At 42.3% G+C, this 18,795-nt stretch overlaps 1 protein-coding gene across 28 annotated transcripts in view; it reads left to right on the top strand.

Moving 5' to 3' along the window:
* Nucleotides 1–18,795, top strand: part of STK33 (serine/threonine kinase 33) — a 161,304-nt gene that overhangs the window by 58,995 nt on the left and 83,514 nt on the right. For all 28 annotated transcript variants that reach the window (XM_061610347.1, XM_061610342.1, XM_061610328.1 and 25 more), the window contains 3 exons: nt 5,203–5,322; nt 9,645–9,758; nt 11,946–12,050. In XM_061610347.1, coding sequence (XP_061466331.1) covers nt 5,203–5,322; nt 9,645–9,758; nt 11,946–12,050 — 339 coding nt within the window. The remainder of the gene's footprint in view (nt 1–5,202; nt 5,323–9,644; nt 9,759–11,945; nt 12,051–18,795) is intronic.

The raw sequence follows: 18,795 nt of genomic DNA, 5'->3' as shown, positions 1-18,795 counted from the left end.
TCAGCTGTAGCTCTCTACAGCTGATCTTCTCCTCTTCCGGTGCGATCAGTGGGTTAGGTTCTAGATCCCCACGCTACAGCTGACCTGCTTTTCGGCGGTTTTCGCTTTTCGGCGTGGGTCTGGAACCTAACTTATGGGTGGGGCCCTACTGTACAGACAAAGACCATGTGATTTATGGCTTGGCTTCCTTACTACATTTTTCTGAGGACTGTTACTGGGCCCTAGTAGAGCCAATCTCTCTGTTCCCGTTACTGTGCACAAGCCTTCATTGGTTGTTACCACCAAGTTTACATCTCCCTCCCCTTTAGGATTCAGCCCTCCTGATGAACTTCTCCATGCTGTGGCCAAAGACATTCTTCCCAGTCCTTGTGAGATGCAACCCATCACTTGCCAGCAGTCCATCTTCCAGGAAGCATAGCCCATGGTCCCAGAATCCAAATCTTTCATGTCGGCATTCATTCACACAGAATATTTTTCTTTCCCTTTCTATTCCTCTTCTAAGTACTGGAAGGATGGATGAAAACACTATCTGGGCACCAAAGCCCTTGAGTTTCCTTCCTAGAGCTTCAAAGTCTGATGTGATTCTTCATAGCTCCGTTTGGCAGTATCATTTGTTCCCACATGGATGGGGAGAAAGGGATACCTGTCGGTGGGCTTGATGAGTGATGGCAACCCTTCCATCACATCTCTAATCCATCCTCCTGGTAGACAGCATATCTGGCGAGTCCAAGTATCTTCTCTGCATACTTGGGTTTCGGTCCAACGCAGTAGGGAGTCTCCCACTATTAGTACCCTTCTCTTCTTGTTGTGGGGTGTGGTTTCATTGTCCCTGCTTGATTGAGCTTCAGCCTCTTGCTCGTCGCACGGGGTCTCCTGTAATTCTTCCATCACAGGCTGTCCTCCAGTCTCCTCCTCTAGTGGTTGAAAGCGGTTCCATAGTTCCACTGGGGAAGGGTGTCTTTTAGCTCTTCTGCTCCTAACTGTCACCCTTTCCCACGGAATTTCCTCCACTTCGTTGTTCCTCTCCAAAGCAGCCTCCTGTTCTGCTACCACATGCTGTTGCTCTTCCACCTCCACTTCTCTTTACTGCTGTTCTAGCGTTCTGTCTAAGAACTCTTCATTTTCTCTTATAGTCCTCAGTGTGGCCACCCGCTGTTCCAGTCCTCTCACTTTTTCTACCAACAGTGCCACAAGCTTGCACGTGTTGCACGTGTACGCCATGTTGTTCTCAGGCAAGAAAACAAACATGGCACACACCTTGCAGGTCACAACCACTGGAGAATCCTTCCCGTTCATACTTTCTTCTACCTTTTGTTTCTTTCTGACTACAGTAGGGCCCCGCTTCTTGGTGCCCTGCTTTTCGGCATTCTGCCAATACGGCGCCAGCGGGGCGATCAGCTGGAGGGGGGCTACAGCTGATCTTCTCCTCTTCTGGCGCAATCAGACTCCCGTGCTCAAGCTGATCGTGCTGGAGGAGGGGAAGATCAGCTGAAGCATGCTACAGCTGATCTCAGGGGTGGTCAGACTCCCGCACTCCAGCTGATTGCCGGAGGAGGGGAAGATCAGCTGTAGTGTGCTACAGCTGATCTCTTCGGGCGCGATCAGACTCCCACTCGAGCTGATCGTGCCCGAGGAGGGGAAGATCTGATCTGCTCCTCCTCTGGTGTGATTAGTAGGTTAAGTTCCAGACCCCCACACTATAGCTGATCTGCTTTTCGGCAGTTTTCGCTTTTCGGTGGGGGTCTGGAACCTAATCTGCTGTATGTGGCAGAGCCCTACTGTATGAGTGGGGCCCTACTGTACTTGTTTTGGAGTGGCCTGTGCTTTGTCCTGTCCTACTTCAGGGTAAACTTGAGAGTCCCACTGGTATGTGGTGCGCTGTACAAGGAGAATTAGTAATTTGTTTGGTTGGGGGTTTTTTTAGGGACCTCCTCCTTGACCTCCCCTGTCGAACTCCTTTGTCAAACTCCTGTTTGCTCTCCCTGTTTGCTCTCCCTCTCTCTGAAAGCTGGCTTGCTTATATGTCCTCACTGGTAGACCAACTGAGATAGCTACCTCTGCTCTGCTGTGCTCTGTTAGGAGTCAGTAAGCAGAATGCCTTATAATATGAATTATGGTCTTCCTTTTAGGGGTTTTATATACTGCTGGTGGTAAAGTATGATTGGTTGCAGGGCTAATCTGAATCCTGAACTCCATTGTGGTGGAGTAGGAGGAGATGAAAGTAGTGCTTTTTTGCTCTCCATTGAGTTCATTGGGAGAATTTTAACTCACACCACCTCTGTAGTCAGAGTAATGTACTGGCATAGGGACAGGGAGAAGGGTTCAGAGGAGCATAGGATTTGGCAGACGTCTGCTCTTTCCCCCATCACACTTCTGTTGCCACCCGATTTTCAGCCCTCTAGTAGCAGAGTTGCACCAATGGTAGAGATACGACATAACATTATTTTGGCATATTCTTGATGTTTACTGCTATATTTTTTCTGGCATATGAGACTTGCACCATATTCTAAAGCTCTTCAACTGGCATATCTGGGGTATGGGATTGCATTCTGAGTGTCAGAAAAATTTTATGTCTGCATGGTCACCTTGCATTTAATTTGGTGTAAAGGTTCCCAGCTATATTTTCAAATATATTTTTATCACTTTTTAAAAAAAAAATGCCATGGAAGCATTTGTTAGAAGATTGTTTCATTGTAGACCTGTTAAATCATTTGAGTTTGTTGGAAGTAATAGCTTAGACTTAATATTCTCATAAATTTCTCATAAATTTCAAAGGTTACCATAATCGTGTAGAGAAATTAAGTAGCAGTGGCGATTGAGAAAATTCAGAGAAAAGTATGTTACAAACTTACACACACACACACTTGACCTAAATTTCAATTTTTTACTTGTATTTTTAGAAAAGGTGTACAAAGAACCTTTTCTTTTATTTTCAGTCCAGCACTATGTAATGCATTTATTTGGGAACATATTTGTTTTAAACTTGTAGAGCATGAATCTTTAAAAGCTTTTGTTGCAAAAAATCCTGTAATAAATACACATTCAAAACAAATGTGACGGGAAAGCACTTAAACTGAAACTCCAGAGGATAATCCATAATTTGGTAAATTAACAAAAATTGGTCTCCTTAAAGTAGCGCTCTTAAAAAGAGGGATGCAAACTTCATACAGTCTCAAATGAACCATGTTTCAACATACCATGAGAGATCTACATCTGACATAGAAAGATAAGATATTCACCTACAATTACACTCTTGATATCCTATAGTATAATAAAAAAGGACTTCCTTTTACTGTCAGTGAGTGTGAATTTGATGTGTCAGATGGTCAGTAGTATATAAGGAATATCAGTTCAATCTGCTTAAATGGGATGTTTTGAAAAAGATGTAAATTATATTATTATTGTAATTGTCTTATATGAAATCCATTCTGCTATAGATTTCTTTACTTTTGTTCTTTTAGTGTGTCATATATTAGCACACATAATTTTAGCATCCTTTTGTTATTTATATATGTATTTGTCTCTCTTCAGGAACCAGCTATCTCATTAATTTAACATTTAATTGATTAACTTCTCACAAGCCCTTATAAAGTGCCATTTTCAGTTATTACATATCGGCTTAGTTGCCAATGAATCTACTACTGTAATTCTTCTTTAGTTACAGAAACTAATGGCAACGTGCTGGACCACTCACACTAAAAAAAGAGTCTTTTGTGCTGCTTACACTATGCACTTGATTTTTTTTTTAAAAAACCACTAATCGCCATTAGCAATGTTTTTAAAACTCCAGTAATTGCTCTACTTGAAAAGATACACGGTTCTTTATTCAGGCTGCATCACATCAGTAGCATTTAAGCATAAGCTCAGTTATAAATACAAATACATTTCCTCTATAGGTTCTTTAGTGGAATTCTTTACATACATAGTTCAACCTCAATTTAAAATGGATTTTTAAATGCAGCCATTAGACTCTTCTGTTTGGTTGGCACATATAGGTGCAGTTTGAACCGGCTTTATATAATGTTATGTTGTAATTTCTGGTTTAAGGGTGATATATAAATATTTTGTAATAAATAAATAAAACTGAATTGGATCATTAGATCATCTAGCTCAGTACTGTCAGTCTACTGTAACTGGCAGCAGCTTCTCCTGGACTCAAGCTGAGGTTTATCCCAGCCTTGAGACTAGGATTGAATATGGGATCTTGGATTGAGTATAGGAACATAGAACATAGGAAGCTGCCTTATACTGATTCAGACCATTGGTCCATCTAGCTCAGTATTGTCGACATTGACTAGCAGCAGCTCTCCAGTGTTTCTGGAAGTAATCCTTCCCAACCCTATTCAAAAACACCAGGGATTGAACCTTGGACCTTTTACATGAAAAGCATGTGCTCTTGCATTGAGCCATGACACTTTCTGTGCTAAGCATGTGTTCTGCCCTTGAGATTTGGTTCCTTTTGGGACAGTAGCTGGTATTGTGCCAGCTACCAATGCAGCTTATTGCTATTTAGGGTGACTTTCACTCTCTCATCTAATAGTGCATGTGGTAACTGCTTGCCTGCTATATTGGCATACTAGTTCTCTTACAGAATTCAAGGAAAAGCGAGACTTAATGGCAGACTTGATGCAAAATCTGGATTTGGTGAGTGGTAAGTTTTGTGTGCCATGTTTTTCAGCAAGGAGAAATATAATTGCTTATTTTCTCCATGTTAACTTCAGCACTGGAATAGAACATAAAAAACAATGCAAATTTAATTAATTTGGACTTCCTTATTGAAACTGATCAAAAGCATCAGAAAGGAAAAAAAGAATAGATTCTTGTATAAGGCATCTCTAGATTTTTCCTCCCTTATTCATACTGTAACATAAGGATAAATAGCCCATGTGGTGTCTTCCAGATGTTATTGGATCAGCTCCAACCATCCCTGACCATTGGCCATGCTGCCTGGGAGTTAGAGTTCAGCAACAGCTGGAGGCCACCACATTGGCTATCCCTGCTCTATCATATATTTTGATTGTTTTGAAATCTAATAAGTTCACCTTTTCTAGTTCTCGTCCCACTTCATATATTTTCTCGTTTTCTTGTAATAACTTACATATGACTTACCTCATGTGCCGGAAGGTACATAAAATAGTGTATAGCTTCTTAAAACAATGGTTTATATTTTAATTTCATGCTTCTCTTTTTATGTCCCTAAAGATGCCAAAATCAGAACTAACAGACTCTCAGAGAAAAATACTCATTACCTCAGGCATTCGTGGCAGTAATACAGAATGCAAAGTTCCTCACACACGAATAGAAGATGGAGCAGCAATTCAGGTTTGTAACTGTATCTCTCCGAACCATTGGTATAATTTTTAATCAGAAGATTACAAAAATTGTAAGTAGCTGTGTTGGCCCTTTAGACAAAAACATCTAACAGTCACAGTACACTAATACATCTAAAAGGACCAGCCTGACTGGCACAATGTCAAAAGCAACCTTTCAGGTTCTCCAAAACTCTTCATTGGGTTGGATGTTAAACAAAGCAAGACGGGGATGGGGCAATGGCGTACTGTTATTAGTGTAACATAATATTCACTTGAGCTTCCTTTTTTGCATTTCTGTCTCTAATCAAAATTTTTACAGTGATTCATCCTGTATTGCCCTTGGGTTGCTTGGGCCAAATACATAAAACAACCTGGTGACGACATTGGGACTACAAAGGGTGGCAGGGTGCTAAGGTGGACCCAATCCATTTGTATTGTGTAGTTAGCAGGGGATGACAAGTATTTAGGTGGGCTTATATCAATTTTTAAAACAACAAACTGGTAACAAAAATGGCAGAGCTAGAGGAAGATGAATTTTAGTCGCTTGTTGCTAAAAATCTTCAAGCTGTAAAAGAGCTATTAAACTGGAAGTAGAGAGGGAACTGAGAATTGCAAGAAGTGCTCCAGACTTAAGGAATTCTAATCATTTCTCTCTCTCCCTGTCCCAATTCCTCTTGTACCTTTCATTGCCCTTTTCTAGATTATGCACTTTGTAGATGCACCATCTGCTTTTGCATATTTCTGTTTGGGATTCTAAGAACATAAGAAGAGCTCTGCTGGATTGAACCAAAGGCCAGTCTAGTCCAGCATCCTCTTCCCACAGTGGCCAACCATATGCCTTTGGGAAGCCCCCAAGCAGGACATCAGCACAATAGTGTTCCCTCATTTGTGTTCCTCAGTATACTGCCTCTGATATTGGAGATAATATACCATATATTCCGGCGTATAAGATGACTTTTTAACCCTGGAAAATCTTCTCCAAAGTTGGGGGTCGTCTTATACGCCGGGTGTCGTCTTATTAGGGTTGCCATATTCCCCGGATAGCTGGGTTTTACCCGGATTCTAAGCATGCCACCCGGTGCCCGGCTAGCCCCTTAGGTGGCCCGGATTCTCAGCTTTCATTTAAAAAAAAATTAAGTTTCTAGGTGGTGCGGTTCTCGAGATATATATAAAAACGTCAGGCACCCCCCCCCCGGTTAAATCTTTTTTTAAACTACTGTATAGCACTTCGTAGCTTTAACCCCACCCGTTCAGGATTTCAGCCAATCAGTGAAGTGTTTGTTTGGTGGCAGTGTCTGCAAAACTAAACCTCATTGCGAGGCCAGAAAATGGTGGTTTCCCCTCCTGTTTATCTGAAAATCTCATAAATTGGGTAGGTATATACATTTCAGTTTTTCCCCCCTGTTGTGTGTAGGAGTCAGATCCTGGGCAGTGTTTTGAAAACCTTCCCAATAGTTGCTTTTGGGGGTAAAAACAGTGCTAATCCCATATGTCCAGAGTAAATCCTATTGAATTCAGTAGGAATTACTTTTGAGTAGACATGATTATGAATGTGCTGAAAATCAATGGGACTTTGGAGTGAATGTAAAAAAGAATTGTGTTTGTGTTCTCTTTCTGCCCCCCCCCCCCAGTCCTATTTTAAAGCAAGTAGGCAGGGCTTACTTAGGTATTGCAGTTTTTATTCTGTAGGAAACTAATACTGATTTTTAAAAAACTAATACTGATTTTTCTGCAATGACCAATTGGTTTGACAATAAACTATTATATGGGCTGTATGTATTTATACATCTGCAGTGTGTGCGTGTGTGTATGGAGTCTTTCCAACACCCCTGTGAGGTAGGGTTGGAAACCAAGGCAGCTCACAACAAGAAATAAAGCCATTTAAAATCCAATAACCATAAAAACAAGTATAAACAGTTGCAAAACAGTGTAAAGTGGCATGATTCGGAATTTTGGGTTGTGTGAATGAAGTTGCTTATCACTTGAGGTTTCATTTCTGTCCCTGTTTGAGTAAGCCCCATTGAATACGCTGGGACTTGCTTCTGAATAAATAAATTTAGGATTGCACTATAAATATCTTTACAGTTTGTGTAAATAATAAATATATTTGATAGTTATGCTTATATAAATATTTCTTCATTTATCATATTTTTGGTTTTTGGTTAGGAATCCTGACTGGTTGTGAGATGCTTAGTTTTTTGCCTTATAGGAATCTTGTTGTGGTTGGTATGGTATTACATTTAGGAAAGTGTTACTGCCTTCTGTGTTTTTTTTTCCTATTTGCATTTCACTTATCTTTAACCTCACTCCGTTACAGCCATAGAAGCAACAGCAGCATATGCAAGATAATTAACTCCCATTAGTGATAAGAACAAGAATGTATAATTATTATTTCAATTAAAACAAGAGGCTTATCAATACTTTGAAGAGGACCAGATATTTATTTTCTTTCTGAGCCCAGGACTGGGTCTTTCATGATGCCCGGTGTGTGTGTGTGTGTGTGTGGGGGGAGCAGGAGAGTAGTCGATAAGACAGACATCCTGGCATTGATAATCGAATTAGCAAGGTATGTGTGGGGTTGTTGTACACTTCCAGGCTCAGTTTCATTTTGAGTATGGAGGTGGAACCTGTGTAGATGTGGTTATTAAAGGGAGAAGAAATTTTGAGTTAAGCTAAGCTCTGCTTTTATAAAACCTAAGAAACATACAGTACTTTGAATGTCTGAGTGGCTGCACCAGTGGAATACTGGAGGAACTTGTAAAACTTGCTGCAACAGTATTTAGAACTGAGCATGTGGTGTGAAAGACTCCTTTTCCTAACATTTTGGCTTGTTTTTCTCTGATTGTGTATTTTTATTGTTTTTAGTATATTTGTAAGCTGTGCTGAGCTCTGTTTTTAACAGCAAAAGGGCAGGATATAAATTCTCTTAATCAATCAATAAATACTCCATAGTGTTGGAAACTAGAGTCTAGGCATTTAATGTTGCTTTTAAAAAAAAGATTTCTCACATCTTTCCCCAGTTTTTGGTGGTAATTCCTAGGCACAAAAACAAAACAACTGAACAATCCAAATATTAATATTTATAAGTTTATAAGTGACAGTTTTCCTGCTAAGTACCTGCATGTCATAAGCAGGGGTAGTCTTATACGGCGAGTATATCCCAAACTCTATATTTTAACTGGAAAAGTTGGGGGTCGTCTTATACGCCGGAATATACGGTATATAATAATAACTAGTAGCCATTGATAGTAGTCATAGTGGCAATAATAATAATACTAATAACAATAATAATAATCTGCAATTTTCTAAGTACTGTTCATATATTAGAATATAAAGTAGTCCCTGCCTGCAGACTGATAATCTAATAGACATGATATAAATGGGAAAAGAAATGGGGAAGGAAAAGGAAAGCAAGCATTAGAACAGCTACTCCTTCGCTGCCCAATGGATGTGGCAAGATTGGCCTCCCCTTGCCACAATGATTTTCTTGAGGGGCTGCACCTCAGATCAGAGCTTCTCCAGCCATGTGGTGACCAGAACTGTACACTATATTCCAAGTGTACTCACACCATATATTTGTATAAAACATGATGATATTGTCAGGTTTATTTTTAATTCCTTTCCTAATGCTCCCCCATCATGGAATTTGCCTTTTTGCCGCAGCTGCACACTAGGCTGACATTTTCATTGAGCTAACCACCATATCCCCAAGATCCCTTTCTTGGTCAGTCACTCAGCTCAGACATCATAAGCATATATGGAAGGTTAGAGGTTTTCCCCTTACTGTACATTACACTTCCTGACATTGAACTGTATTTGGCATTTTGATGCTGATTCCTCTAGTTTGGAGAAATCGTTTTGGAATTGTTTGCTGTCCCTTTTTTGTTTTTACTACCCTAAATCATTTGGTTTCATCAGCAAACTTGATCACCTCACTGCTCCCTCCTAACTGCAGATAATTTATGAACAAATTAAAAAGTACAGATCCTTGTGGAACCCACTGTTTACATTTCTCCATTGTGAGAACTGCCCATGTGTTCCTACCTTCTGCTTTGTGTTTTGTCCTATGACTAACACGTTTGCTCAGGAGTCTTTGGTGGGGGAGTTTGCCAACAGGGTTCTGAAAGTCCAAGTACCAAGTTATGAAATAAAACTCAGTATTCCTCAGTAATAAGGATTTGAATTTTTAGTGAAATGTATCTGTTTTAGTGACATTGTCTTCTCCCATATATATTTGATTACTAACATAACTTTTTGAATATTCCTCTGTAACATCCCACAATCCTATTTTTCCTCCTCCTTCTCCTCCCATCATCATCATTATTTCTGCAGCAAATTTACTCTTTTGGAAGGAAATTAGGACAAGGCAGCTTTGGTGTGGTGATTGAAGTAACACACAGAGAAACTGGCATGAAGTGGGCAATCAAGAAAGTGAACCGGGAAAAGGTAGGGTTTATTTGTAATGGATTATGAGTTTCAATTTTGTCAGCAATGATAATCTTATTTATTACATCTTAATAACTATAATAGTATGTGCCCCAAATTCACATAGCAGCTGAAGAATATACTGACTTTCATTAATCATGATGCTGTTACTATTTCCTTCCACTTTTATTTCTCAGAAATCACGAGGTATAGTAATGTTTATTTATTTATTCTATTTCTATGCCGCCTTTTGGGCAAAGGCCCTCAAGGTGGCTCACAAAAAAATAAAATAAACACAAATACAAAATACACATCAGAAAAGAATACAGTGCACAAAAATTCAAACAACAAAATATTAACATTGTTTAAAAAATGTTAAGCATGTGATGGCTACCATTTTGAAACAAAGATGCTTCAAATGAAATAAGTCGCTTCAAACTGCCTAGTATGTTCTGAAATTGTTAATTCTGTGTGTCTTATTTGGATGAATAATTGCAGAATCAAATTTGTAATGATCAAATTACATAGTACATGATCCTATCCTGTGCAGGTTCAGCACTCTCACACAGAGGGGCCACTGTAGAGCACAAGAGAATCCTGTTTCCTCTCTGCTTTTTCTCTCTTGGTGAGAATGCAATGGTACATTACTAGGCCATTGGGGGATGGGAGGCTTTTGCATTCCTCCCACAGCTTAATTCAGTGTGCCTTCTCTGCTTGCTGACATTTCTTGCCTAAACAGGGGGTCCAGGCTGGATAGAGATATTTATTTATTTATTAAGAGTACTTTTAGCCCATCCTTCAACATACAACTCCAGAGTGAGGCATAGTACAATTAAACACAAAACAATAGCAGTTTCAATTAAAAGAGCAGTTAAAAACAAGACATCCCTGAAATCACCATACAGAAAAAGGCCCATGAAGCCACCCAAGGGCTCCCTAATTGCAGCAGCACAGTGATACTAGTATTCAGCAAAAGCCTAGGCAAACAGGTGGGTCATTACCTGGTGCTGAAAAGATAGAACCTTCAGCACCAATCACACTTTTGGGGGAAGACATTACATAATTGTGGTGCCTTCATTCAGAATGCCCTATGCTGTGTCGCCACACAATGAGTTTCGTCAGAGGTGGTAGGAGTAGGGCCTCCCCCCAGGTCATGTGCAGGCTGATACAGGGGAAGTTACTCTTTCAGCTATTTCGATCCCAAGTCATTTAGAGCATTAGAGCATTATACCAACAATTTGACTTCAACCTGGAAGTGCACAGGAAGCCAATGTAGATCTTTCAGAATTGGTTATGTGATCCCAGCTAGCTGCACCAGTCATCATTCTATCAGTCACATTCAGCACTAATTATAGCTTCTGGACTATCTTTACAGGCAGCTATATGCCGCCCTGGGCTCCTGCTGGGAGGAAGGGCGGAATATAAATCTAATGAAAAAATAATTATAATTATAAAGCACATTACAGTCATCCAAAAGTTATCAGAGCATCAGTCAGTGTTACTAGAGCATGAGATTACTTTCATATTATACATACTATGCAATTTTCATGTTATACATAACAGCCTGGTTGCTGGGTGCACATATGCCATGATGGTGGGATGGGACAAGGCCTTGTTATGACCTATATGGTAATCCTTTACATGTGGGTGCATGTCTGTGCAGGGAAGTATCATAGCGTACCAAAGCTTTAAACTTCTGCTAACAAGCTAATAAAGGCTTTGCCTTAATATGGATTTTGATTTTTTTTAATGGACCAGCACACCTTACTTTTTGTAGAAAAACACAAATTTGGGTTTTTTTTAAAGCAATCAGTTTATATTATCAGATGCTGAGTGCTAGCAGGAGTATGGAAGAGCCAAGAGATGGCCCTGGTGGCTTTTCTTAACAAGTTGCCAAGATTGAAAAAGTGCTGCAAATCTTGGAACTGTATTGAATGTAGTGGGGACATCTTATCCTAGGACCAGAAGGATTCTTGGCTGTGGTGCTGGTATCCAGTCTGGAAGTGGTTGCTGCTCATTCCACCAACCAGTGGTCAGTGGCACAGGGAGTAGAGAACCAGTGCCTGACCACATTCCTCCTAGTTTGAGTTCTAGTGGTGGTGTTTGATAGGACAAGGGCTATGGAACCTGACTTTGAAGCAGACGAGTTTTTTTTTTTAAATAATAACAAGAAAATATGTAATACCCTGGTTTCTCTCACTGATAAAGGCTGGGAGCTCTGCAGTAAAACTACTTGAACGGGAAGTGAGCATCCTAAAAACAGTAAACCATGAGCATATAATACATCTTGAACAGGTGTTTGAGACTCCAAAGGTAAGATGTTATAAATCTCTTAATGCAGTTAACCCAAAGGGGCCAACAAAGTGTGATGGTGGCAGATGATCTGTGTTAGAACTGTGTTGCTGTTGTATTCCTATGAAATAAGAGATGAGGCTCTATAGAGCATGAAAGGGGCTGAGACCTTCTCCCTAAACCACCCAGTGGCGCTTTGACACAGGACCTGCTCATTTTGGACTTTGAATTTCATCCCATCGCCACTTTATATTCTAAGTCACAACAAATGCCACTTACCGCTTATTATCTGAAAGATCTCAAAGCATTTGACAATAGAATACACAAGGTACAATAAAAACCATATCAAATTAATTTACAAAGTAATACATGAACAATATATATGAAGACAAACACAATATAAAGAGTAGAACTAGCATGTATCTTCTGGATATGGGGCAGAGGTATCACTAGCTATCTGCAGGGGTGGGGTCAGACTTTGCTTAAACTCATTAGCTATGATCCAATATTTACTTCCATGTGCCCTTGCTCCATGGGTCAGGGCTTCCCTGTTAACTTCAGTAGCATTCCCAATATTGAAGTGAATGGGAAGCCTCCTTCATGTGGGAGTTCCATGTATAATTTGGATGTCCCCTGGTGATTTTTGAACAGGCTAATTAGTTAGTTGAAATAAATATGCTGATATCAGTGGAGTTCCCATATTAGCCTCCTCATTTTCCCTAGGTAGCATACCATCAGGTGGGTAATAGCGCTGCCTAGTATCCAAAGGCAGGAATGCACTAGAGTTGAGACATCGGCTGTTCCCTCTGGCTTGATCCCATTCCATTCCTGCCTTTGTCGTAGGTTGGATCCTTTAGCCTTAGCTCTATCTGTGAATTTGCTCCTTGTTCTTCTTCTTAATTCTTTTTCTCAGTATTTGTCTTTTCCCTTGTGTTTGTACTTTTTACGTTAATTTTTTAAAAAAATTATTAAGGATATTTTCGGGGGTTGGTTCTCCCTGGGTCGGGTTGCTGTACGGCCGGGGTGTCTCCCCATCCCGGCCTTTCCTTTCCGCTCCCACCCGTTCCTCCCAACTGCTCTTCATCCAGCCTCTTTCCGGAGCTCGTAATCACAGCTCTGATCCTCCCACCCGTTTTCTACGTCTCAGACTGTCGCTGGCCTTGTCCTGCGGCCCTTTCGCGGCAGCAGCTCCTGCCTGCTTTGCAGCTCACAGTGGGGGCTCTATCTCCTGCCTGCCGTCATTGCACGGTGGTGGTTCCCGCTTCACTTGGGGCTCGTGGCTGCAGACTCATCATCTGTCTCTTGTTCCTCGCGGCAGCAGCTCCTGCCTGTGTTGGAGCCTGCAACAGTGGCTCCTTCTCCTTCTGCTGGCCGTCTTTTCATGGCAGCGCCAGCTCCCACCTCTCGTCTCCTGTCCTGCCTGCCGCCCTTGCATGGAGGTGGCTCCCACCCACGTTGGAGATTGTGGCTGCAGCTCCTTTGCCTGCCTGCCGCCTTGCCTTTTCCTGCGCCCTGCCTGCCTTCTGCAGCTTGCGGCGGCAGTCTGCTCCACTCCAGTGGCAGCAGGCCCAGCGGCAGCTCCTCTCCTCCCCAAGTCCCTTTTTGAAGCTTGTGGCTACTGTCTAGTGCCAGATTTTGCTGGTGCTATAGAGCCACCTATTTGTGGCTCCCACCATTCCCCCCCCATCTTCACCCTCACAGGCAGCCATTTTGTGTGCTGTTTTTCCCACTCTTTCTCCAGTCGCCATTTTGGCGGTCAATTTCCCACCTTTTTTCTTCTCAGTCCCCAGTGCCTATCTGTCCCTGGTCTTGCTATCTGTCCCTGGCTATCTGTCCTTGGCCTCCTCGTGTTTATTCCCCTCCTTAGTCACGGGACAAAAGGAGAAAGTAAAAGGACAAGCATGGAAATGGACACAATAGAAATACAATAAACTAAATAAGAGGAGAAAGGAAAGTGAAAAAGGAAGGAGTTGGCTGTTTTGAGGTCATACCGCTCCCCTCTACCATGGGCGTGTTCTACTGGCCTCCCTCAATCCAATGCACCCCTCTACCTGTGCGTATATTGATTGCTCTCCCACCATACCTTGCAGTCTGTGTGTGACGTGATTGATCACCTTCATTGGACAACCTTGCCTGGTACCGCTCCCCTCTACCGTGTGCGTGCTTACCATGGCTGAACTACCTTCCGCCGCACCTAGAGAATTAATTACAGAACCGCAGCCACAGCTGTTACTTCCTTCGCAGCCACCAACAACTCAGGCCGTGCCTAAGATAAGAACTGTGGGTTCCTTATTTCTAAGAGACCTGGTTTCCTTTGTCCCTAAGTCTGAACGTTTCCAAGGGCGGCATTGTATAATGTGGTGGCTTCTCAGTGTAGTGAAGGCATAAGGATTACCTCATCAGGTTAACTCAAAGCTCCAATTCTCCCAAGGCCTAAACAGCAGCAGGCTAGTCTAGAGGTAACAGCAGAATAACCTGATGGTTCTTCCAGGTGACCTCAGTGTAGTGAGAGCATACCTCTTGAGCTTCAGCTCAAAGCTCCAGTTCTCCCAAGACCTGAACGGCAACAGGCCATGTGCAGAGGCAACAGTGGAATAATGTGGGGGCAACAGCAGAATAACCTGATGGCTCTTCCAGGAGACCTCAGTGTAGTGAGGGCATAGGAAGTGCCTCTTGACCCTCAACTCAAAACTCCAGTTTCCTCAAGGCCTGAACAGCAGCAGGCCATTTACAGAGGCAATAGTACAATAACGTGGTAGCTCCTCTAGGGAGCTTCACTGTGATGAAGGCATAGAATTGCCTCATGAGCTTCAGCTCAAAGCTCCAGTCTGTTCCTCTGAACAGTGGCAGCCCTTCATAACTGTCTGTGTAAATTTCTGCAGTCATTCATAGTCTGCAAAATTTTGCAGCCCTTCATAATTTAATGGCTCCTCTAAGGAACCCTCAGAGGTTTCATCTCAAAGCTTCAGGTATATGTATTTCCCCAGAAGCTTCATCTCAAAGCTTCAGTCTGTTCCTCTGAACAGCTGCATAACTGTCTGTGTAAATTTTGAGATTTATCCAGTGAGGGAACTAACTGTGGTGAAGGTATATGTATTTCCCCAGAAGCTTCATCTCAAAGCTTCAGTCTGTTCCTCTGAACAGGTGCATAACTGTCTATGTAAATTTTGAGATTTATCCAGTGACTTCCTTATGGGGGAGGATTTTACTGTCATCCTGGTGGGAAAACGTAAATAAGCAAGATAAATAAATTAAGCTGATTACAGCTTTGTCAGTTATACAAGATCTCTGCCCTATTGGTTCTGGGGTGTTAATGCAAGCTCCAGCTTGCTTCTCTGAACAGTTCTGAGTAAATATTTGGTTTTATTCACGGACTTCCTTGGCAGTTCTAAGGGTCTGCTGCTTACCTTCCTGTGTAAGCGTAACTAAGCAGGATATCGTAATTAAGCTAGTTGCTCGATTAAGTCTTGTCCTTCACCAGCAGGTTCCTGGACAATTTACAACAGTTTAAAATTCCGTATTAAATTTTTTTAACACAATTTAGCGTTTGGTAAGGCTTACTTCACTGTCAGATTTGGACTATTTAACTTGGCCCAAGGATACACTCATTGGCATATTCCTATCTGCAATTAACCTCTACTCTGTGTGTATAAATAAATAAATAAAATTTGATTTTAATCTTTTTGTTTGACAGGTAGTCCTCTGCACTGGTTACTGCACAGGTACTTGGCCAGAATATGTTCCTGGGTATTTACTTCCTGTGGCTAATTCCCCAGTATTTATTTCCTGTGTCTGACACTACAGCAGCTCTGTATGTCCAGAGGAGACTTGGAAGTAGGACACGAGTGCAGCAGCATTTGTTCCCGTTTATGCAGTCAGAGCATGTTCATTATGTTTGGCGACCACTGCTGGCTTTGCTTGCCATGTATTTGCTTTATCTTCTTGGACCCAGCCAAGCTGCTGGCTCCTTCCCTGCATTTCTGCACAGTATCCGTATGACAGTAGTAATAGTTGTTGGCTGTCTCTCTGTGTATAACAGGGTAACCTCAAGACAATGGTACAGGTTATGTAGCAACTCCTTGGACCTGTGGGTTCCATGCAGTTGCAATGTTCTTATTCTTCTTCTGCCAGGAACTCCATAAGGCATTCTGATTCGTTTCAGAGGGCAATATTCTCTAAGATGGCCAGTAGGCCATGTTTGCCGGAAACAATATGTTGGAGTTTCTTCCACCACGGCATCTCCAGGGCATCTGGCCATGCTGCTTTCAAGGTCCCCCTTTCATCCAGTGCATCTAGCCATGCTGCTTGCATCCTAGTCAGGCAAAATCAATTATAGTAAGGTGACATTGGTTTTATGTTTGGAAAAGTTTGTAAGAAACATAAAAAATTGAAACATGTTGCTTTCATAAGTACTCAACCCCCACACATTGATATTAACTCCCCTTGGGGAGTACTCTGTTGACGAGTCTGACCCTGGCTCAGGTATCACTAGGCCCCTTCAGGGCACAGCATCTCACCAACTCCATCACAGTGGAAGTAGTCCAGGTTACCAAGTAACAAGTGGGGCCATGGGAGTGCAGCTCCTTTACGAGGTTGTAGATCCAGCTTCCCTGCTTTTTCATTGGTTGTACCAAGGTGGAAAGAATGAATCTTTATTTTTACCCCTCCCTTTTTCCAAAACTGGAACTCAGGGCGGCTTACCAATAAAACCTACACGTAGGTAAAAAAAAAATACAAAAATATACAATTAAAATAGAATTAAACTATTCGTGACATTAAAACCATGAAACATACACTTAAGATACTAAGACAATTTAAAACATTAAGAATAGGACCATAGAACAATACAATAGACCTTATGAGGCCCTGTCTTAAACATCTTCTAGTCCAAAAGCCTGTCGGAATAAAAAAGTCTTTGCCTGCCGACGGAAGGATAGCAAGGAAGATGCAGTCAATGCTGTTCTGGCGGTCTCCTCTGCACCTGGCCTCCTTGACTGACCTGACTGAATTTCCATCTTGTAATGACCTCATGAGCCATGGTGTTTGTGCTGACCTCATCATGGTGTTCAATTCTAATGGAGTCTGTCTATCATGGAGTCAGAGGGATTGCCAACAAGGCCAGCTCTTCTGTCCCAGGCAACCTCTCGGAGTCTGGCAGTCAAGTCGTTGGGGGTTCTCTTTCAGGATAGTCATTGCTATGATCCTGTCCTCCAGGATCCAGATCTACCAGAGTTCATGCATCATGCCTTCCAAGTAGTGTCCTTCTCAGGGAGTATGTTCTTCCTGACTTGAATATGGGGCTGAAGCCTACACTCTGTGTTGGGAGATTTCAGCATCTCTTATGTGTTGCCTCCAAGACAACCTTCACTAAGAGGGTTCTTTGATCTCAATTTATTTCATTCCTATCCAGCTCATCCCGTGGAGATGGCTGGACATTCGTTAGTTGTTCAAGGGGCCCTCTAGGTTACCTTGTCTGTACCCGGGTCATTTGCTGGCCTGAGTCTCCATCCGTCTCTCTGGCATAAGAGTTACTGGGACCACGTTGTATCAAGTTTCTTCTACAAGGCCAGTCTTGGCATAGATAACTGTACCTAAACTGCAGTGTGTTCTGTTGCACTTGCTCTCCCTCAAGGTGCTCTTCCTCCTTGCAATCTCCTGTGCCCGCAGAGTTTTTGATCAGGGAGCCTGATCCTCACCTGTCAGGACTCTGTTGTACTACGTACAGATTGGGCTTCTTCTCCTTAGGTGTCCTTCGCCTTCCATGATAGTCAGGACATGGTCCTACCCATCTTCTGTCCTCATTCAAGCCAACTTCTTAAGAAAGCCTGGCATTCTGCAGATGTTCATCGAGCCCTTAAGGTCTACCTAGCCAGGACTAGAGACATTTCCATGACAGAATCTCTACTCATAACCTTCCTTCATGGACATTGAGCCCATCACCCTAGTATATGAGTTCCTTATTGTCCCAGTGCCCTAAAGCATCACAGCTTATTCAGCTAAGTCGGCAGCCTCTATGACTGCCTTTGCAGCCAGTGCTCCAATTACAAATATCTATAGAGCTGAGTCTTGGTATACTCCAAGCTCTTTCATTGGGCATTATAAAGTGAATCGTTATGCATTTGATTGCAGCAGGTACTGTCCTCTTCTTAGGAGGGTATTGGATCTAGCAGCTTTGTCCATTACTCATCATCTCTGCGTCTTCCACAAGGACTCTGTGACGTGGTGTTCAGGTCCTACCTTTTGACCTATCGCTTCTTCTGTCCTTCATTGTAGTCATTGTAGTAGACTGTGACGTTCTGAGGCACTGGTAGCCACAGAGAGTCATAGGCCGTGGTCTTGCCTTTCTTTTGCCCTCAGCCAATCTATCGCTTGAGAAGTCCTGGTACTCCGTGGACGTACGTGACACCCTGACCAGGACCCTGGAAATGCATCCATCTGACACTCTTTTTGTCTCATTTCATCCGAGGACATTGGGGAAGAAGGTCACCAGTTCAACGCTCTCTCGTTGGCTGCGGGCTTGCACCACGGCCTATGACTCTCTGTGGCTACCAGTGCCTCAGAACGTCACAGTCTTCACAACTAATGCACCCATTGCAGACATTTGCATAGTGGCTAATAAATTCTTTTATTAGACACTATAAGGTAGATTGTTACGCTTCGACAGATGCTTCATCGGGTAGGCGAGTTCTACAACAGGTATTATCATCTTAGGCAGCTTAGGCCCACCCTATTGGGACTGCTTTGGTACATCCCACCTGATGGTATG

Source organism: Rhineura floridana, chromosome 2 (genome assembly GCF_030035675.1).
Source record: "Rhineura floridana isolate rRhiFlo1 chromosome 2, rRhiFlo1.hap2, whole genome shotgun sequence".
NCBI classification, from domain to species: Eukaryota; Metazoa; Chordata; class Lepidosauria; order Squamata; family Rhineuridae; genus Rhineura; species Rhineura floridana.
Note: the sequence above shows the minus strand (reverse complement) of the source record. Positions and strands in the feature narration are given on the sequence as shown.